This window comes from Lepisosteus oculatus, chromosome 20, assembly GCF_040954835.1.
Source record: "Lepisosteus oculatus isolate fLepOcu1 chromosome 20, fLepOcu1.hap2, whole genome shotgun sequence".
Lineage (NCBI taxonomy): Eukaryota > Metazoa > Chordata > Actinopteri > Semionotiformes > Lepisosteidae > Lepisosteus > Lepisosteus oculatus.
Genome location: NC_090715.1, coordinates 11,064,908 through 11,087,195, shown reverse-complemented (window position 1 = coordinate 11,087,195; position 22,288 = coordinate 11,064,908). Strand labels below are relative to the sequence as shown.

Genomic DNA, 22,288 nt, shown 5'->3' with positions numbered 1-22,288 from the left:
TTTATATTTGTTACATCATATATACAGCATATGAATTTTGGTGTATTTAAATATTTGTCAATTTGATTGAGTGTTTGACAAAGTACACTTGACATTTATTCTACCAAGGAGTAAGAAAGCTGCTTAATAGATGTGCCAATCATGGCTAACAGTAAAAAAAAATAACACAATTTCCCTAGTCTTGCAAAAGTTTTTTGAATTTTTTTTCAGCATCTTAGCAAACATTTTCTCAGTCAGAAAGGCAGAAGGTTGTATAATGTATGTGGCTTACAATGAGAAGTAAATATTTTCACATGCATATAGGTACTAGTGCTGAGCAATGCATTGTGCCTTGATATGGTATACAGCGTTCAGAGAAAATAGAGACCCAGAGAAAAAAACACCAAAACAGATCCTAGGTTTAAAGAGTTAATTCATTACAGTCATCACTTGGGAAAATTAACAAAAAAAATAATATTTTATATTTGTTTGTTTCTTACAGGACATTCCAAAGGACTGTGGTATCAAATCCTCATTTTCCTTTGACCCGATAAATGGAGCAAAGGAAAATTACTTGGTTGTGAACAGCAGTTCCCTAGAAAAAGCTATAGGGAGAATAACAGTGAGAGCCTTAGGTATGAAAAAAAAGCCATATAATTTGTGAATAATATAACTATAACGACTATTGCTATTAATAGTGTCATGGTGAGATATAATTATCACATCGCCATATTTAGCACTAAACAGTGCTTTGATTGTAATCATCATTTCAGTTAAGGGGAGGAAAGAACATCATTTATTTTTAGTGAAGAACATCATGTCATATGAGGCATGATTTTTTGTACATGATGGTCATGCCTACCAGTACTTACTGTATACTCCTCAACAATTATTAATTCTGCTTTGGCATAAATGCATTTTTGACCCTGTAGAATGACTTAATTGTAAAAATTCACTTCTTACTGACAGCATAAGAAAGCAGAAGAAAAAATATACATTTTCTGACATTTGATTACACAGTCAATTGATGCAGACAAAGTTAAACTTAGCTTTAAAGTGGTTTTAAAACTGGCTCCAGTTAGGCATTAAAAGTCCTTTAATACATGTGCTTGTCATTAAGTTAAGTGATTAAATGTTCCTGTATGTCTTCTAGCTGTATGTAGCATACAAATATGCTAAAGTGATTATAAATTACTTTAAAATAAAATGACCATTTCTTTATGTGCAAACTCTTCCCTTTCTTGATTTCCACTCTTGTCCATCGGTCTTTGTATCACAAGTTCTCAGAATAGACTGTCTTAATTTTTTTTCAGTATTTTCAATTCCTGCAAAAAGTCCTTTCACAGTCTCTAATGTTCAAGATCAGTTCCTATAAGAGGAATGTTTATAGCTCCTTATTAAAGCCTCCTCCCTGTTTTTGAAATAATTCTAAAGTAGAAATGCCTTATTTCCATTGTAGTGACAAAAAGTGTACACACTATTCTAAATGAGGCCTTCCCAGTGCATCACTCAGGGAGTGTAACTCTCCAGTGTTTTCTACCTTCCTCAGGTGTCTCTGGTACTGATTCTGGTTCTGACGATTACACCATCAGCCTGGATAGGAACACCCCATCATCTTCTACAGGTGCCAGCAACAGTTACAGTACAACATCTGCTGCAGGAGCTGATAACAGATACAGTGCAACATCTGCTACAGGAACTGGTAACAGTTACAGTACAACATCTGCTGCAGGAGCTGATAACAGATACAGTACAACATCTACTGCAGGAGCTGATAACAGATACAGTACAACATCTGCTGCAGAAGCTGATAACAGATACAGTGCAACATCTGGAACAGGAGCTGGCAACAGATACAGTACAACATCTGCTCCAAATTCCATTACAACCCCAAACGTACTGTCTAACCCTGCTTTGTCTGGAGTTCCCACTCTTCCCCCTGCTCCTAGCCCCCCCTCTTGCACTATCTCCCCCTCTGAGGGCAACATCCTCACCCCCTTCACCATCAACTGCACTTCCAGCACCTGCCCAGAGACAGTCTGCAAGTATTGCTTCCGTCCCAGTAAAGGTCAGTGTCTTTGCAGGACAATGTCCGTTTGCTATTGTCGACGCAACAGCTCTGCTGAAATGAAATGTTTTGCATTACACACAGGTCATAATGTAGAGCTGCAAAACTTCGTATTATACGTGTTGTTATTCACAAAGCTTTCATTCATTAAAAAATGAACTCTTTAACAACGTCTGGCAGTACAATATATACAGAAGTATCGGCCCAATTTGTACAGCTCAATATCTTAAAGGTGACTGGTTGATACAAACCTGAAATGAAAGACCCTATTCTTCTCCTCTCTGTAGAATGTTCAAAAAAGTGGCTTTGATCCTCAGTGTAAATAAAAGGTTTATTTTTCTGAATGAGAATACTTGATTGTACATAACAGTTATATTTCAAACTCTAATGTCATACCGATGTGTTAATTAAATTAGATATCTGCAGTTCAGTATCATTCAGTTTGTCCTGAATTGCACGACGGCCTTTTCTTAACATTCTCTTTCCCTGTTGCCTTCTATTTCAGATATCAGCTTACAGTGTGGCAATAAAAAAGTGGTGCAGTCTGTTTTCCTTCCCTTAGGGGACAAACAACGAAATTACATGCTAAGCATTGTAGTATCTGTATGGGACAGAATGCAGCAGAGCAGCAGCAGCCATGTGACTGTTGTGGTATGATGTAATTCAGTTTATCTTTATCCATTCAAACTCTGTATGAGTATCTGAAGTTCCCACAATTGTGGATTGGCATTGAGGTTTGTGTTCCTTTTGGGGACAGATTGATGGTTAGGCTAGGGGTAGATTTGGAGTCACCTTTTGGAATTAGTGTACCATTTTGTCCAGTGATCTGCGAATTCACAAGGATAACCAGTCTGTAAGTGGATCTGAAGTCTGAACAATACAAAAATTCCAGGAAGACAAAAGTCATCGTGGTGCAACATTCTTGCAAAAATTGTTTTTACTTCTTTCATTGGTACTACAGTCTGAAGTGTTTGACAAACTAAAAGGTGTCAGCTGAACAAGAAATGAATTGGGAATGCTGTTTCATTTAGCAATGGATTAGCTACAGTTCAAACCTAGGGAGTCTATTGATGAGCCTCCATTATCACAGCAGGTCTGCTAAGGGGTTTGATATACTGTAGCTAAAAGAACAAGGAATATAGACTCCACCCAAAAAGCAATACAAGAAGGCTGAAGAGCATACAGCTTCAGAGATAAGTGGGAATTACAGAAGAGCATTTTATCAGTGCAAATACAACCAGTTTTAGTTCTTCAATTGAAAACTCACTTTCGTATTTTATCACAGACAAGTCAAACAACTGATAAAGAGATAGCAAAAATTAAGTACTTCTTAATGTCTAAGTTGATGTATTATTTCTTTCCCTTTTTTCCCCTCCAGGTGAAAGATGCTACCACTGACTCTGACGTCAAGAAGCTTAAGGACATGCTGACGGAACAGGTGTCCTCCCTGGAGCAGCAGGGCGTGCTGTCTGAGTCCATGCTGGCTCAGATTTACCAGTCTGTGACGTCTGAGCTGAATAAAGAAACTGATGTGCAGGAGAAAAAGTCTAGGATGGAGGTACAGTATGTGGAGTACAGCACATGTGTGCCAGTGTATGAGTGTGACTGCATTTCTGTATGACAGAAATCAAGTCAGATGTGTTAATACAGTATGTTTTTGTCAGTTTCTAAGACCCAGTTAGCACCTGACCTGTTGTACTAACCTTGGCAAACTGCAAATTACATACTGTACCTTGCACCTGATTTTATATTTAACAGACACTCCTTTCTCCTTCTTTCTACACAATGAAACTACTGTTGGGTCTCTATGCTTGTAATTTGTTATTGGCACATAGATCAAAGACAAAGACCAGAGAAATCCAGACCAGAGTTAGTTTAGATTGCAGAAAAAAAAATATATTGACAATTATGATAAATCAATGTGAATCTTTTTGTGAATTGTATGCATTGTTTTAGAATATCTACCATAAACTACTTCTTATGCTTATCTTTTGGCACTAAAATGAAAAGGCAATCAAGTAACAAGAAATCAATTAAAAATAGCATTCAGCTAATTTGCTCCGGCACAATTTGCTTAATAACTTAAATCAGTGATCTTCACTCCTGGTCATGGAGAGCCACAGAGACTTCTGTGTTTGTTCCAACTTGATTTCTTATTGTATTTGTTTCAGTTCCCTATAAAATGTGAAGAGCTGCAGATCAGCAGGACCAGGAGTTAAATTTGAAGCGCTGGTCAAACTCTCAAAATAATTCTTTCTCTGTTTCTCATGAAGATAAGTGCAAGGTGAAATGCAAGTTTTCCCTGATCTCTGTCTCATCTCTCCCTAAGCTGCGAGAAGAGATGCTAAATAACCTGACCACAAGTTTCTCTGGAATCTCTAACAAAACCGCCCAGGAAATACAGGTGATAGCTGAAGCCCTGAATGGACTCACAGAACACAGTGATGAGCTCACACCCTCTTCCCAGGTACTGAAGAAAGCAGAGCATGAATAGGGGTACTTGGCAGTAACTAGCACATTGAAATAAGGGGATAAGATGCCTTTACTGTTGGAACTATCTGGGATTTGGAGATAAAGTCTATTGAATAACAGATGTGTGAAGTAATGTGATGTACATCCTATCCATGCACATGAAGATGTTCCCATACAGAGCTGGATTCTTTTCAGCAGGGTATATAAAGAATGTTATATCTTTAATATTTTGTAATATTACTTTATGGTGTAAACCTTTATGTCGTATAAAATGTCCAAAACTGAACTGACAGAAATACAGGACAGTATTTGTGTAACGATCTGTGAAAAACACTAAATTATTGTCTGTCCTCTATACTTCCAGTTTCAGGCTTCCTTACTCCTTGAGAGCCTCAGCTTGTCCTTACTCTCCTTGAACATTACTGACAGCAACGACACAGCACAGGTGGAAACTAATGCACAACTTATCGTCATGGCAGCCAGCAGTGTGCTAGAGGCTTCTGAGAGCTCACACACTCAGGTAAGGCTGCTGTATTAGAAAAGAAAAGCCGGATTTTAGAGTAAACAGGAATGTGAATTCAACACCAACTGAAGGGTTTGTTATGTGATCTGGCTTTGTCTTCCACAGAACCAAATATCCGATAATGTGATCCATTCGCTTGACAATGTGCAGAGCGCCCTGCTATCCGAAAAACAGCTTGATCGTGAGCCAACCATTCTTGTCACTCCCCAAATTGGACTTTATGTCAACAGGTACAGACAGAAAGCAAAATTTGAAAGATGTCATAAAACTGTAGCTGACTTTAAGCTTACCCATTATTGCAGCAATGAAAGCAACTTTCACACAGTCTGCACATACTGTGATTGATGTGTCAGTCATTTAATATCCTTCTGTGGGCCTTGATGTTGTTTCTCTGAACCAGGCTGGTACTTACTACTTTGAGTTTACCTTAAATTCAACAGGTTTTCTAATCCTCTCTCTATCTGAGAAAGTTAAAAGGCTAATTGCAGCCCTCACTATGGTAAACTTACTTACTCACTATGGCCCTACCTACTCACTTTGCAAACTGTAAATCGGTAAATACTGCACAATTTACCCCCTATACTGCTGCAACACTGTACATACAGTGGGTTTTGCTGCCTCCAACTAGCTCAGCCCTTTTCTTCTAATTTCAGGATGTCAGCAGATAAGATTCAAGGCCATTTTATCGGTGTCCAGAATTCCAGCTCCGCCAGTTTCACATTTCCAGCGGCTTCAATCCTCCCTAAAGGGGATACAGTGGATGTGCGGGTGAGCGACTGGAAAAAAGAACTGTTCTTACTGGAGCGTTTGTTGTGTCCGTGTGTGTCAGCAATGGAAATACCCTGTGCTGATCTAGTTAAGATATAGAATTGTCTTTAACAGTAGAGACAGGTTTTCCCGGTAGTTTAAGACGTTAAGATTCCACCTTTAAGCACAGCAGATACAAGAGACTTTCTTCACACTGTCTTGCAGTGATTCTCAAAGCTTGGATGGATACTGTGATTATAAGTGGAGGTCTCTCGCTCATTGTTTATTGTCTGGTCATCAGATGATGTGCTTGGGTGTTAATCCATACTCGGTGGGTGAAGGGGACCTGATTAGTGGAATGGTTGGAGGCCTCTCCCTCACCAGAAAGAATGGCTCTGCAATCCCTGTTTTTAACCTCACACAGGAAATCGAGGTAAGAGCAGATCTCTGAAGGGCAGGGAGAATTTGTCTGCTGAATCCACTACATAGGACAAGGTCTGGAAAAAATCCATTAACTATTCATGGGTGAATTTTCTTCATTCATATGCACAATAAACTAAAAATAAATAACGCAAAAAAGTGAATAAACTTCTGTGGTCTCATGTGACCTGATTGTACCAGTTGCTACTAGGACAGGCTTGCTGTAACCCTCAACTTAGTAAAATACCTTCCTGTTAACGTATGGATATGTTTGTGATTTCAAAGTGCCTGAATAAGATCTAGCTCAGAAGTCGTTGCTTTTTTCTCCTGCTGTGGATTGTGTCCAGATCTTTTTGCCAAGACCTGGTGCTGGTGAGGTGAACAGTACGGTTCTGGACCTGGGGAACTCCAGCACAATCATAGTCAACATGACAATGACAAACATCTCCCTGGTGTTGAAGCTGGAGCCTTCTGAAGATATTCCTCTCCAGCTGCTCCTGTATCCGTATCCCAATGACACACATTGCCTAGCAGAAACCTGGCTGCCCCATCCAGGCTCCACGCGAGGTAACGTTCCTCATAGCTCTTGATCTTCCTAACTGTACAGTTTTTTTTCTCTGATCCACTCATGTGATCTATCGGTCGAAAAGTTTATGGTCTTGGGGGTGTAGAATCAAATGGAATTCCATTCCACGTAAAAATTGCTTTTCTAGCCACATGTTGCTTTTATAGCTAACAGAATCCTTGCTACTTTATCTCCTGTTGACTCCATGGTCAGTCAGTTGGAGTACCTTGTAAATAACAGCTATTATTTTGCTCAGAGGAGAAGTACACCTGGGTGATAAATCCTGATGACACAGTGTTAGAAGAAACAGCATATTCTGTTATGGTGAAGCACGTGCCTCAAGTGGGAGCAAGCATCACAAACGCCACAAACGTAACAGTGTCTGTCACTTCCATCGCTGCCCAGTGTGTATACTGGGATGAGGAGAAAAGAAACTGGAGCACTCATGGATGTCGGGTAAGTACAACCCCACATTCACTGGCTTTTGTGCTTTAAACTGGTTTTGGTGTGGTTAGGAACATTTTGTAAACTAAGCACATACAGTATTCTTCCAAATATACAAAAGAATGGTGTAATGTAGTAAAATAGTCTGTGATGCCATATTTCAAACTGAATAGAACAGTAGTAATAAAACTGAGGCAATTTTCAGTGTTTTTACACGGCTCTGTACTGTATGTTCCATAATTCCATTGAGAAAGGATCTTGATTGTTCAATTCTGTTTTGCATTGAAGACAGACTTCCAGTATCACCACTGTGCATTTGAAAAGTTATCATCCTTTCTCCTTCCTAGGTGGGGCCTCTCACAACCCCACTGGCAACCCAGTGCCTTTGTACCCATCTCACCTTTTTCGGGAGCTCCTTCTTCGTCATGCCCAACCTTGTTGATGTCTCCCGAACGGCTGAATTGTTTGCCACCTTCTCTGATAACCCTGTGGTGGGCTCCTTTGTGGCAGCCATCTTTGGGTTGTATCTCCTCATCGTTGTGTGGGCACGCAGGAAGGACATACAGGATGCTGTGAAGGTATGAGTGATGGCGGAACAGAAGAAAATGAACACAGCATTGATCATGGTGGTAAACGTGTGTGTAAAAAAATAGCTGTGTGTGAGTGTGACAGGCAAGGTGGCTCATGAGATCTGAGCACTCTAAGACTCAGGATTGGACAGAGTATGGTAAAGAGGGTCTTTTTAACAAAAATCTTCAAAACCCATTAAAAGCCTGTGGTGGCAGATCAGCTGAAGTCTTAGCCTATCTCTGACCTGGCCTGCCACAGTGTCGTTTAGAAGGTTAGATATCTGAATGGGAATAGGTAGAGGAACTGCAAAGGGGATAGTTTAGTAACACCTGCCCATGTTTTGAGGGAGCAAACCTTTCGCTGAGGTTCATCAGTATTTAAAATAATCCTAAATGTAAATTATTATGAAAAACGTTGACCCCTTGTACTGAACCACCAGGAAGAGGAATGGTGTTAAATTAGTGCTCTCTCACTGATAAACTATACAATGCAGTTCTGAACCCGACTCACTCAATAATTCACTGTTTGTTTGCAGGTCAAAGTCACAGTTCTAGAGGACAATGATCCACTGGCTCAGTACCGGTATATGCTGACTGTCTGTACTGGCCACCGACGTGCAGCATCCACCTCTGCACAGGTCAGCAAAGGCCAGCAGCTGACTGGGGATGTCTCCCAGCTCAAGATCGTCAGACAGAGTGTGCACGTAGCGGTACTCCTTGCAGAAACCTGCAATGTGAATTTCAATTTACTTATCTAAAAGATAGGTTTGATCTTGAAAGAAGAAACAGGTGGTTTGTTCAGACTCAAAATGCTGTTTCAGAATTCTGATAAGAGAGTTTTGTGGTTTTCATCTATTGTTTTGAAGATATACAGTACTAGTTTCTTAACCGGCCATGTGAAAAGATGTGTTCAGTTTCCATGATGTTTTTAACATTAAAACATTCCTCTTCTGCCTGTGCTGTCCTGCAGGTGACAGTGACTATACTGGGCTCCGAGGGTGACAGTGAGCCCCATCACCTAAGTGACCCTGACAAGCCGGTGTTTGAGAGAGGCAGTGTGGACACTTTCCTGCTCACCACCCCCTTCTCCCTGGGGGAGCTGCAGGGCATCCGGCTCTGGCATGACAACTCTGGGGGGCACCCTGCCTGGTAATGAGAGGGTGGCTGAAATTCCATAATAATGCAGATCATTTGTAATGTGCTGTCACTAGGACTTGCACTAGATAGTCATGCAAGGAAGATGAATAGGTTTCAGAAATACGTAGGGTATTAAATGATGCACTGGGCAAGACACACATAAACTTGGTTAAAAGGCACCACTTTCCAGATGTTCCGTGGTCTTGTTTCATAAATTTGCGATACCTTGCTCTTGTACCACAGAAAAATTCTGCATAGGTTTATAAGGGTCCGTGCTCCCCGGGAAGCAGATGAAAAACACTTTGTGCGGATGCTTCTTTGTGTGCTCCAGCATACTCATACTGCTCTCAGTCTTCTTTTGTAGTCAAACCATGAGTGCCAGTCTGAGTTTCCAATCACTAGGTATGTAAACAAGGTGGTTGTGCATGACCTGGAAACAGATCGGAAATGGCACTTCCTGTGTAACTCCTGGCTAGCAATTGATGTTGGCGAATGCGTGCTGGATAAAGTCTTCCCTGTGGCCACAGAAGCAGACCTAAAAAGGTTCAGGTAAGGCCCTGAAATAAGTGAAGGAACTCTATTGGTCAAATATGACTGTGGGCCTTTGGATTTTCAGCTTTTAATCGTTTTTTTCCAGTAATTTGTTCTTCATGAAGACTGCAAAGGACTTCCGCGATGGGCACATCTGGTATTCAGTGATCAGCAGACCCCCGCACAGTAACTTCACTCGGGTGCAGCGTGTGTCCTGCTGCTTCTCCCTGCTGCTCTGCACCATGCTGACAAGCCTCATGTTCTGGGGTGTCCCAAAGGATCCCAGTGAGCAGAAGATGGACCTGGGTATGACCTCAGTCTTATTGTGCTGATAAACACTGCTTGATTCTAAGGATCTGTAAGCCTCCAGGGTTTGGTACTTTCCCTTGGATATTTTCAGAATCAGGAAGACACAGGTTCTCCCTTGCAGTAAAATATGCATGGTTTTTGTATATTCCCTCTATATAAACTCCATAAACCCCATGTGAGTGCCCTATCGAAACATTGTGCATGTCCACGCCAGACCTTTTTGGTCATGTTTTATTTGAATGATGCTGCATAATGGCTTCATTATCCCTCCATAATTGCGACACAAGACGTTATAATCACATACCTGATGCTTTGTTACTGAATTGTCTCCTTCTGTCCTCAGGCCACATTGAGTTCACCTGGCAACAGGTGATGATTGGGGTCCAGAGCTCCATCATCATGTTCCCGATCAACTTGTTCATTGTAAGCATCTTCAGGAACACTCGCCCACGGGAGAAACAGCCAGAGCAGCCTGGGAAAAAGACCAAAGCAGATCCAGCCAAGCAGGGCAAGACGGGGCGGGTATCCCCATCTCAGCCCCCCTCGCCCCGGAGGGTTCTCCAAGACATCACCCCTGACTCGGTCATCAAGGTACAGCAGGTGCAATTATTTGCACCTCTGATTTGCAAGCGATCATTAAAATGATATCAAAAATGTTTCGGGCAATGCTTACGTCAGAAAAATAATGGCAAATTGTAAGATAAACAATTTCAGTTGTTTTGATTCGTTTCTAATCATTCTGAGAAATTCCGCATTTTCTGAGAGTTCCCCTTGAACCAGGCATGTTCAAAAATGAAGGTCCAATCCAGGCTCTATTTATGGCATGTACTGTAATCCCCTTTTCAGAAAAAAACTGTACTGTCACATGACATTTTAAAACAGAAGCTTGGCTAGGTATTTTTTGAATGTTTATATAGCATATAAAATATGTTATGCTTTCAAGAAACATGATTATTAGACTAAGGAAAAAAAACAGATTCAATGAAGCTATAATTTCAGTAACATTTTATGCAACACGGGTGCCACCTGTTGATCTTTTTTTTTGCTGTGAAGGGCTGAAAGCAGTATGCTGCTCAGGACTGTGGAGTTGTGTGTGCTTTGACAAGCATTCTGAATGGCTCTATCTGTAGCTAGTTCATAACTACTTCCTATTATCAACATTTATATTATTACTGGAACACAAAAACACATACAGTACTTAAATGTAAGCAATCTGTTTTTGGATCACTCAGAGTCAATCTGTGAATTAATAACATTTTCAACAATTTCTTCCCTAAATAAATAGTTTTAAGGACTTTGTTAGTTTGAAAGGCTTTGAAAAGGCTGCCCTCAGCAATCTGACATATTTTCAGGACATTAAGAGGATTGCACAGTCCCTGTCGAAGGTCATGAAGAGCCCTGTCCCCCAGCTGGACAGAGATTTTGGGAGGACAAATGACATAAACAAGTTGTTGTCACTGGTGGAGGAGATCATCCGTCTACACAACACGACAGGGGGAGAGTTTTACACAGAGAACCGCAAAAAAGAGGGCTCTCTTGTCCTCACACTGGGCGCCGTCAATCTGCAAGGTATCTTTTCTTACTCTGAGGGGCACGATGTAAAATCTTCTTTTCAACAACTTAAAGCTTGATTTATAAAAACGTATTGAGCAAGCGAGAATTCTGTATATAGTTGAAATAAGTAGCACTGGAACTGAAATTAAGCTGGGAGATAGGGTGGATGACATCATACACTCCCAAGTGTGGGAATGAGATTTCAACAGACAAATTTATGACGGGTTAGAGATTCCAAAAATTGATAGTACTAAACATATTTGACATTATTTGAGTAGTCCTGTAATATTATGAATTCCTGATAAGGGGATCTGGAATTTAATCCAGCAGCATAGGGTTCACTTCGGGCAGGATGCCAGTTCATCGCAGGATACTATATGTGCATGCAAAGACACAGGAAGGATTTGAAAAACAGGGGTGCACCCATTGCTTGGTGGAATAGTCTCTGGTGCCCTTGTGACTCTCTACTGGACAAAGCAGTTAGAAAATGGATCCCATTATCACATAATTCATACTGTTTTCACAGTAAAGAAGGTTTCTTTCTCACTTTTAATATATCAGTGAAAGATACCAAGGAGGCATAGAGGCACAGTGATCAGCATTGCTGCCTCTCAGGAGCCCTGAGTTCAGTTCCTGAGGTACTGTCTGCATGGAGCTCGTATGTTCTTCATGTGCTAATGTGGTTTTGTATAATGTATAATGTTTCTTTATTAGCCCTATACAATTTCTTGCATTAGGAATTCGTATTTTCGCATACCCCAGCTTTTCTCCAAGGGGGCACAGACAGGGAGAAGCTGGGGGTCAGAGCACAGGGTCTGCCATTGTACGGCGCCCGTGCAGCAGTTGGGGTTAAGGGCTTTGTTCAAGGGCCCAACAGAGTAGGATTCCTCTGCCAGCCGCAGGATTTGAACCGGCAATCTTCCAGTCACAGGCGCAGATCCTTAGCCACAGAGCCACCGCTCCTTTCCTCTGGGTGCTCCAGTTTCCTCCCACAGTTCTCAGATTTACTGATAGGTTAAGCGGCTTCGGGGAAAATTGTCCCTAGCGCGAGAGTGTGCGTGACTGTGTGTGCCCTTTGATGGGCTGGCGTCCCGTTCAGGGTGTTTCCTGCATTGTGCCCATTGCTTGCCAGGATAGGCTCCAGCTCCCCCCAAACCCTGTATAGGACAGACCAAAATAGCTGGATGGAGAGATAATGGAGAGACAATGAAGCCCTCAGTGACGAAGGCCCTGCTGCCGACGCGCTGTGAGTAACGCAGGATGTGTCCCACTGTGCCAGAGAACAGCCCCACGGGGAGCCCTGAGCGGACCGTGAGCAGCGGCCAGAAGCCCAGTGACTACAGCCACTATCTGTACAGGCAGCTGCAGCACGTGGAGAAGGAGCTGGAGCTGCTGGGATCTGCGCGCTTCACCCCACCACAGAGCTACGACCAGGCCGTGGGGCAGGTGCAAGGCATGAAGGAGCTTCTGGAGAGACACTTCTCTGCCAGCGCCAAAAGCAGCAGGCAGGATCTGTATTTTTCACCACTTGACTTAACTCAGTAATAACTAATAGGCTGTGTATTACTCAGTTTCTTATTATCTGGGAGTTCTGCATAAAGAGCTTGGAAGCATATGTTTTGTCTAAACCGTATTTGTTATATTCATGCTTCAAGACAATAGTCTTGACCTGTAGGTGAATTTGAATTTGAATTTGACTGTTCTTGACTTCTCTCCAGCTTGTGTCTTACTGTATCTGAGCACTGTCTCATTAATGATAAGGGAACTGCTGAAACTCCACTGATTGGGACACGGGGTGTTGTTGAGGACGAAGGTGTGAACTGATGTCTGTGTTCTGTCATTCCTGCAGGCTGTCGCCCAGCCCTGTTCCCACAGATGGCAGCACCAGGAAGAAGTGCTGTCCGAACACGCTGCCCTGGTGGTTCGTGTTTGTTGGCTGGCTGCTGGTGGTGGCAACAAGCGGCATCTCAGCTTATTTCACCATCATGTACGGGCTGACGTATGGAAAAGGCCGCTCCATCAACTGGCTGATCTCCATGACCGTGTCTTTCTTTGAAAGCCTCTTCATCACCCAGCCCCTAAAGGTGATTCGTTAAAGGGGTGAAAAGTCACTTTTCATTACAATACAGTACTCTAAAACATTGGTCAGTCCATGTAAGATTTTAAGAACTATTTTAAAGGAGGAAAAAAAAACAATGTATATTTAATGAATGTAATTATGATAATTCCTTGCATTTATATAGCTCATTTAATCTACCCTGGCCTAAAATGCAAGCTCATTAAAATACCATTTTAACATGTTTTTCATCTCATTGAAAACTTTCCTAAAGAACATAGATTATTGAAGAAGATAAGTTTCCAAGAACTTTTATCAATGCTTCTGTTTGTTTTAAACTCATTTTTTGGTAAAAGGGTTATTTCAAATCTGAGGACTGGAGGGGTTCAGAGACAGATTGCAGAACTCCTTATAAATAATATATGGAATTTCCAGTTATTGGTTTGTATTATTCACTTGTATCATATATAATTTTGGTGGACTTGGGATTTGAAAATGCAGTGATATTTGTACCTGTAAAATTCAGTACCTGCTAGGCCACCGTCAAACAGAAACAGCCCATGTAAATTTTTAACAGATTTTGTTTTGGGTGATTGGTTCACCCAGGTCCTTGGATTTGCTGCCTTCTTTGCTCTGGTACTGAAGAAAGTTGACCACGAAGAGGAAAGCGAAGTGGCCATCGAGGGAGACCTTACAAGCTCAGGTAACTGACTCTTGCAGTTTTGGATGAATCAGTCAGGTAACCTGCAGATGTTCTTGTAGGAGCTCTCTGTTACCAAAGGAGCAGTATTTTGAAGGCCCAATCTGTAGTAAAACACGTGATGTCTTGAAGTGATTATGAATTGCTTTTTCCATCCCTTCATTTTCTAACTGCTTCATCTAATTCTGAGTGGGGGGGGGGGAGTTGGAGCCTATCGCAGCAATCACTGGGCTCAAGGCAGGGTACACTCTGGATCGGATGCCAGTCCATCGCAGGGCAGACACAGACAGAGACACGCACAAACTCACACCAGGACCAATTTCTCCAGAATCCAATGATCCTACCAGTATGTCTTTGGACAATGGGAGAAAATCAGTGCACCCAGAGGACACCAATGTGAACACTGGGAAAACGTACAAACTCCACCTGGATAGCACCCCAAGTCCAGAATTGAACCCAAAGCCTTAACACTCTGAGGCAGCAATCCTAAAAACTGTGCCACTGTGCCTCTCTAACCAGTATTTAGTAAGTTAAATTCTTTTTTTCTGAAATATTTAACAAGCAAAATAAAATAGTTTTTACAGACACACTGGGAAATGCTTGTACAGAGAACTGAGGGATGTATAAGCAAAAAGGCTAATTTAACCCCATCGTTCTGATACAATTAGGGGAGCCTGGTGCTGTGTTGAGCTCACGAAGAGACAGCAGCTGCAGTTTCTACCAGCCCCCTCCTCGCACTGACATTGAGAAGATGAGAAACAACATCTTAAAGGAGCAGAAGGTCTTCATCCTTATCAGAGAGATTGTGGGTAAGAGCTTCTGTGCTTCAGATTAGAAAGATTAAGAAAAGGCTACATAAATAATATCATGCCTTCAAGAGTTTTTCAAAATAAGTCATAAACTGTTTAAAGCCCTTTGTATATAGAATCGCTTATTTTAATGCTGAAATGATAAATACTGAAAAAAACATAGCTATCCTGTTTTGTTTTTACTGAAACCTTCTAACCTCAAAGCTGTTGATTGTAACAATTTGTGTTTTCAGTTTAATTTAAGGACTCTCCAATAGTAATAATTTGGACATGTATTTCTTGTTATTTGCAGCCTATGTGGGATTCTTGTGGGTGTTGCTCTTAGTGGCCTATGGTCAACGAGACCCAAATGCATATTTATTAACACAACACATTGAGGAGAGCTTCACTAATGGGATGTCAAACACCATGGCCCACAAAGATGTGTTCACCTGGATCAACACCACTGTTCTCAGCAACCTCTTTGGCAAGTTCCCAGGTACAGACATCTCTCTCTACTGACATTGTTGCTCTGCTGTATGTGAGGTATTATTTTATTATTTCTATCGGTTTTTATTTGCTAAAAAGAAAGCCATTTCAGTAGAGTTCTGTCAAATAGAAACCTTTCTGTCATTTTATTTATTTTTCACTTGTAATTTCATGCAAGTCTCCTTACTTTCATCCAGGAAAAATTGTAACCGAATTGATAGTTAATGTTGAATATAAATTGAAGTATTGTGTACCACCTTTTCTCTCTACTGGGGCAGGAATAAATGCCTAGATGAGTGATAACTTATTCAGCTTCCAGTTAGATCAAGGGATATGGGCAAGTTTTGTTCATGTGCTTCTGAGGTCTCAATCTGCTGTTGTAGGATTCATCACAGATGGAAATTCCAAGCTTGTTGGCAATGCCCGGGTTCGACAGGTGCGAGTCCGGAGAGACTCATGCACGATCGCTCAGTCCGTGCGTAACTCCATTCCCGACTGCCATTCCCCCTACTCCTGGGAACTGGAGGACATGGCTTCATATGGACCAGGCTGGAACATGTCTGTGCAAACCAGTGCCTCGCAGGTCCCTCACGCGTGGCAGTATCAGAGCCAGGGCAGCCTGAGGGCACACCCTGTCTGGGGCAGCATGGCTCTGTACAGGGGAGGTGGGTATGTGGCAGAACTGGGCCCAGACCTTCAGAATGCAACCAGGTGAGGATGCAAAACAACAAAGGGAAGGAGGCCATTAGGCCCTTCCAGATCATATAGATTCTAGTACGTAAGAAGATAGAGCAGGTCTGCAAACGAGAGGGGAGTGACATACAGTATCAGGGCTTTGTTGGGCAAAGGTAATGGCTTTACTGATTTTCATACCACAGATTATTGCTAAAAATCCTTTTTACACAGAAAGTACTCCAATTTAAAATGCTAATCACACAATAAATGCTTAAAACTTTGCTAAACACTGAAGGTGAATGTTTGGTGGGATGCAATGGGAAACTAATGGGAGGAGCTACATCGGCCAGGGGGCTTTGATGAGCCTGAACAAATGGTCCTGGCTGTACAGTAAGCATACATCTCATTGCCTGGGACGTCACACGCAGTTATTCATGTTGCCTTTAGCACAACTAGTTGTGAGATGCACATCTATAGTCTGCATTGAGTTTGCTCGAGGTGTATTGGAGTCACTAAAATAATTCAGGTGGGTAGCTGCGTCAGCATGCGTAGGCTGGAAAGGAACAAGTAATAGGTTTATTCCATGCTGAAAAAAAGAAGAAAGAGAACACAACGTTTCGGCCGTGGAGCCTTCTTCAGGTGTGAGAGAGACAAAATAATGGTCATTAAAAAGATCACTGAGATGAATCAACTCTAAAAGAAGCAGTCCCAAGCAAGGTATTGCTGTGTTCATGCACTTACAGTTCCTAGCAGTTGTCACAGATGTAACCTGACTGTTTGGAGTTTCCAGCATAGCTGCGATTAATAGGCTTAGAGTCCCACAAGATCCAAGTTACCTGCTTATAAGCTTTTCTAATTATTTCAACTTCCATATTTAAACTATGCTGGGTATCCTCTTGATTACATCTTCAGGCTCTTCAATCATTTAACTCTGGCTTCATTCTCTTGTTTTAAATGTTTGTTATTGTTATATAAATGTGGTTAAAAATTGGTCCTTCCAGAATGATCCCCAGGAACTCCAGGATGTAACTCTTGGGGAACATGATGTTCTATATTTCTATATGTAAAAGAAATCCTAAAATATGACCTAAGAAATTATTCCACCTTTTATTCACGCAGTGTTCTTCAGTACCTGTTTGACAACACCTGGCTGGATGTATACACACGGGCCGTGTTTGTAGAGTTTACGGTGTACAATGCCAATGTCAACCTTTTCTGCATTGTTACTCTGATTCTGGAGACCACTGCTGTTGGTAAGTGTGTGGTTCTGTTTTGCTGCATCCTTAGTAACCCTTAACGCACACTGTACTTTTCACCCTTTTGCTTTAGATATAAGTATCCCATATATCTCCCTCCCCATTGAACATCTTAAACTATGTATGAAAACGGCTGGAAAAACTACACAACAGTTCCTACTCCGTTTGTAAATCCCACCGGGTTCAGCACCAGTGCTACACTCCTTGTTGCCACCTTTCCCCACCCGCAGGAGCTTTCCAGCACCGCACGGAGCTGAAGAACGTTCGTCTGTATCAGTCCACCGGAGGCCTGCATGTCTTCGTCATGGCTTCGGAGGTCATCTACTTTCTCTTCATTCTCCACTATATGTTTATCCAGGTAAGGGGTTCAGAGCTCTTCTTATAATATATCCCTTTCTTGGGTTACCCCATGTCAACATAAATCCCCCATTAAAAGTGAAAGATCTTGGTTAAAGGGAAGAATAGAGAAAAAAGAATAACAATTGAACCTTAGGATCTTGAAGAGCTTTAATGAAAGCCCTCTATTGGAATGCATGCACAAAAGCTCTATGTGCTGACAAGGAGGTTACCGATTTTGTTTCAGAAAAGAAGTTGCTCTTAATGGTTTCTGGGAAAATACCATTCAGGCTAGTGACAAAATAGGTGTGGCGAGAAAATGATTGGGTTTTTCCATTTTAAAATGTAATTTGGGGATTTAAAATGGAACAAATTGTGTACTGGAGCACAATACCTCGAAAGTGGTCCCTAGAATTCCAGCCTTCTTGTTCCTGCAGGGCAAGCGCATGAAGGAGCAGAAATGGGCCTACTTCCAGAGCAAGTGGAACCTGCTGGAGCTGGCCATCATCCTCCTGAGCTGGAGCGCCCTGTCCGTGTTCATCAAGAGGACCCTGCTGGGTAACCGGGACATGCAGTACTACCAGGACCACCGGGATGAGTGAGCAGGCCGCCTAGCCACACCTGAAGCACATTAGCAAGTTGCATCCAAGTGTTTAAAACTATCTCAGTTAATATCCACGTACATACGTGCATAACATTTATAGAACAGAGATATTTAAGACCCGTAACCACAGGTTTGTTTACTGGTAAAATCATTAGACTTAATTACTTAATTTCTTATTACAATAATTCTATAAGTTTTGAAAAGACGGGATAAGAAAGGAATTAGACAATCTCCAAACGATTTCATCATCCTGAAATGAGATGCAATACTGCACACTTTAATGCTGATATGGACTGAGGTATGAGGTTAGCGGAGTGGAATATTGCCTAATGAAATGGTAAACAGCAAAAGTGATTAAAGGCAGCCCTGACACACTCCTGAAATTAGAGAGATTAGAGTGGAGAGCTCATTGTGCCTTAAAGCTTCCCTGCATAGGAACATTATCATTACAGTGTCCCACTTTCTACATTAGAAGGAAGCTCTTCAGCACATAATGTAAAGCCTGTCCATTAGGTAATAGTGCATTTTCTGTGCTCCGATTTGAATGGGAGCTTTTGTCCCCACACCACTAGCTGGGTAGGTTTCAGAAGACATCCAATGGTTCTTTTCAAAATGTCTTTCTAGGTTTCTTATTGGTAGGTTCTTGTTGCAAAAGACTCACAACAGGAGTCTAACTAATCTGGCTAAAGACATAAAAGCGTAAGGTGATTTGTCTATTTATTAAAGGCATTTATTTTGTCCTCTTTTATTTCCGACTTCAAATATTTTCAAACTGTTGGAACATGTGTTTCAATGCAGCGCACATCCATTTCCTTTTCACAAGAATTTTGAAGTATTTTAATTGGCAGACAACATTTCTTGGTAAACTAGTGTAAACCAGAAGTGAGCCTGCAACTGTGCATAAACAGACACTCTTCTGTTAGTTGGGATTTCCTAGTTTGCCTGTTCATCTGATTAATAAGAGATTATGAAGATCAGCATATGGGGTTAGCAGAGACCTGTAGGAGAACCACCATCAGTGTGGCGAGATCCACCAACCCCAATCCTAGCAGATGAGGATGATGACAAACTGGAAATCCAGTGAGGCAGCACCCTCTGACAGGGAAAGATTAGCAACTTCCAAGCCTACTTATCTGGTGGATGTCACATTGTAACTTCATCTATTGTATACTGAAGACCTTTTAGCTTCTCCTGACGTTTGCTGTCCATCGGGAGACAGTGGCTAACGTTTTTTTTAGCCTGTCACTCCTTTCGTGAATCGTCATAGTAAACATGCTGTATATCTTGCTCTGAGATCTCACTTGATCACCAGTGTCATATCCTTCTGAACTGAAGCTTTGTTTAAATGCTTCCCATCAGATGTAGCATGAGGGGAAGATGTCTCTTTCTTTGGGGATGCCAGATTGATTTGATGGTTAACAAAGAATAGCAAAACACAGGTGATACACAGTAGATTTAAATAAGGTAGAGGTGCAGAAAAGGCACCTAGTGAGAGAACCACCTCACAGTATTCACATGATCTCCAACTTAGTGTTATTCATCCCACTATTTTTATAAGTATGAGAGTATAGTTTTTTTTCACATGGTAAATAGCTGGGATCACTGCGACTACCTAGGTAATACCAAGACTTCAATAAGGTAATCCAATTCAATAACGTCATTATATACAAGTTATATTTCCAAATCATAACTCCTTTATCCTTCCAGTTCTCTAACCAGTTTGTCTAATACAGGGTGGAGCCTGCCTGGCATGGCAAGGAACACCCTGGATGGGACCCCAGTCCACTGTAGGGCGCATAACCCCTCCTCAATCCATTTCAACTCTTTTCCTGCAAAAGAAATCTTAGTGAAGAAATTTCAGCAGTAAACAATTTCTCAGGAGTAAATATCTCAGAATTCAATATAAACCGTGTGAAATTGTATAAGAATCTTTGGATGATTTTGGAGTGGTGCTCCGAGCCCTTGTGGCCAATGACATGCATGTGGTTTTGGCAGGTTTGCCAGTTTCTATGAGACAGCTGCTGCGGATGCTGTTCTAGGATACCTGATTGCGTTCCTGGTGCTGTTGGCCACAGTCAAACTGTGGCACCTCCTGAGACTGAACCCAAAGCTACACATGATCACCTCCACCCTGCAGAGAGCCTGGACTGACATCTCTGGGTTCATCATCGTCATTGTCATCATGCTGTTGTCCTACACCATTGCTGTGAGCCTTAACTGTCCCGCTGTCGTTATTGTAGACAATGTCTGCCTTTTTTAGATAATTAAACAGTAACAACTCTGTGACATAACATCATAGACTATATAAAACAAATTACTACACTGGATGAAAGTTTTGTCCCAAGAATTGTGGAAATAAAAAAAAATCATGACTCGAGTACTGCCATTTGTTGAATGGAGATCTGCTCCACATACTGTACAATAAAATGAACCAGTATGTTTTCTTAAAAATGATGAGACTTCAGACATTCATCACGCAACACAATTGCATCCTATTAGGTTTTATGCAGTTGTTTGCTCAGAACGTTCTTGGGCTGTTCATGGTTAATCAATTTCCCTACGGGATTAATAAAGTATTATCTATCTATGGTTTTCCTTTTGGGTCCTAGACAAACCTGATGTTTGGATGGAAGCTTTACTCTTACAGAACACTGCTGGAAGCAGCCCAGACAATGGTCAGCCTGCAGCTGGGAATTTTTAACTATGAGGAGGTCAGTCTGCTTCTGCCGGGCTTAAACAACAGGGTTTATATATGCCATTCTTAGCAGATTGTGAGAATATGGAAAAATGCATCTTCATAATCTGTCTCTAAAGTCCTTACTTGTTTATAACTGAATAGGTTTAAAACATGTGAAGGGATTAGTCATATGTTTATTGTGTATTAATGGAAGTTTAATCCACACAGTCATTATCTATTGCTTTATTCAATGCATGATTGCAGGGGAAGCAGGAGCATACACTCACACCAAGGCCAGTTCCCCAAGGAGCAAATTAAGCTCCCATAATATTTATTAAAACTTTACTCTGAGCAGCAACTTTGTAGGGAGGGAAATACCTTTAAATGATATATATATCTTATCTATATCCAATTTCATCTTTTGCAGGTTCTCGATTATAACCCTGTGCTTGCCGCATTCCTCATTGGGTCCTGTATTGTCTTCATGACCTTTGTGGTTCTCAATCTTTTTATCTCTGTTATTCTGGTGGCATTCAGTGAGGAACAGAAAAACCACAAGGTATGACCACCACCACCACTCCATTTTTACATACCTTTCTTGGATCTCTCGTTACAATAGTTCCCTTCCGAGCTTATGGGTCTACAACAGTGGTCCCAGACAGCCGGCGTCCTGCAGCTTAAATAAATGACTGTGAAACAGTGAGAGACAGCTTCCAGAGGCTTTCCATCAAGGACATAAGTTAGTGTCAAACGAAGCACACCTGAGCTAAATGAATAATTGGCATCCAGAGGCGAAGAGATTCGATATGAGGGAGAGGAGCAGGTAGGATAGGCTCTGAGTGGAACTGACCACTCCCCTGGACGAATGGAAGGTGTATAAGAACCACCAGGAGGATAAAGGTCCAGCATGGCAGGGTAGTTTCTGTATCAAAGGGTTGGGCTGGCTTATAGGCTTATATGACTCAGTGAACAAGGGACACTGGAGAAAATATACAGTGGTTTAAGCTATACTGAAGGGCATTATGAGTGCTGGCCAGACAGGCAGTTCTGGATGTTCTCAATGGGATAGAAGTATACTACCTTGGGACAGGGTTGGCCAGCTGAAGCAGGCCTGACTGGGGAATATAAGGATGTGGAGAAGTATGGTATTGCCTGGAAAGGTAGTAGCATACCTTCTCCCTGCAGTTGAAAGAAAAAGGAGCTCAGATAGGCCAGTTGTACTTATGACACCAGCTAGGCTATAACAGAAACAGGCAGAAGTGTGAGGTCGCAGAGGGAGTGTGAGAAATCATCAAACTGGCTGCTGATATGTCAGGGGCAAATGGGATCAGCTGGTACATCTTGGGGAAATGAATAGTGATTTGTAGCTTGCACAAGTCTTCTTAAAGT

The 22,288-nt window shown here is 41.7% G+C and overlaps 1 protein-coding gene across 1 annotated transcript in view; it reads left to right on the top strand.

Annotated features, from left to right (window-relative positions):
• pkd1l2a (polycystic kidney disease 1 like 2a) overlaps positions 1–22,288 on the top strand; it is a 32,242-nt gene that overhangs the window by 8,899 nt on the left and 1,055 nt on the right. Inside the window, exons 13-42 of the mRNA XM_069181411.1 lie at positions 482–614; positions 1,529–2,047; positions 2,553–2,698; positions 3,426–3,605; positions 4,377–4,514; positions 4,884–5,039; positions 5,148–5,272; positions 5,696–5,810; positions 6,091–6,222; positions 6,557–6,776; positions 7,031–7,230; positions 7,566–7,796; positions 8,324–8,425; positions 8,758–8,936; positions 9,327–9,473; positions 9,562–9,761; positions 10,108–10,355; positions 11,117–11,333; positions 12,598–12,832; positions 13,168–13,402; positions 13,981–14,077; positions 14,743–14,883; positions 15,176–15,361; positions 15,735–16,062; positions 17,146–17,279; positions 17,513–17,640; positions 18,056–18,216; positions 20,218–20,428; positions 20,832–20,933; positions 21,327–21,458. Of these exons, the coding sequence (XP_069037512.1) occupies positions 482–614; positions 1,529–2,047; positions 2,553–2,698; positions 3,426–3,605; positions 4,377–4,514; positions 4,884–5,039; positions 5,148–5,272; positions 5,696–5,810; positions 6,091–6,222; positions 6,557–6,776; positions 7,031–7,230; positions 7,566–7,796; positions 8,324–8,425; positions 8,758–8,936; positions 9,327–9,473; positions 9,562–9,761; positions 10,108–10,355; positions 11,117–11,333; positions 12,598–12,832; positions 13,168–13,402; positions 13,981–14,077; positions 14,743–14,883; positions 15,176–15,361; positions 15,735–16,062; positions 17,146–17,279; positions 17,513–17,640; positions 18,056–18,216; positions 20,218–20,428; positions 20,832–20,933; positions 21,327–21,458 (5,478 nt within the window). The remainder of the gene's footprint in view (positions 1–481; positions 615–1,528; positions 2,048–2,552; positions 2,699–3,425; positions 3,606–4,376; positions 4,515–4,883; positions 5,040–5,147; positions 5,273–5,695; positions 5,811–6,090; positions 6,223–6,556; positions 6,777–7,030; positions 7,231–7,565; positions 7,797–8,323; positions 8,426–8,757; positions 8,937–9,326; positions 9,474–9,561; positions 9,762–10,107; positions 10,356–11,116; positions 11,334–12,597; positions 12,833–13,167; positions 13,403–13,980; positions 14,078–14,742; positions 14,884–15,175; positions 15,362–15,734; positions 16,063–17,145; positions 17,280–17,512; positions 17,641–18,055; positions 18,217–20,217; positions 20,429–20,831; positions 20,934–21,326; positions 21,459–22,288) is intronic.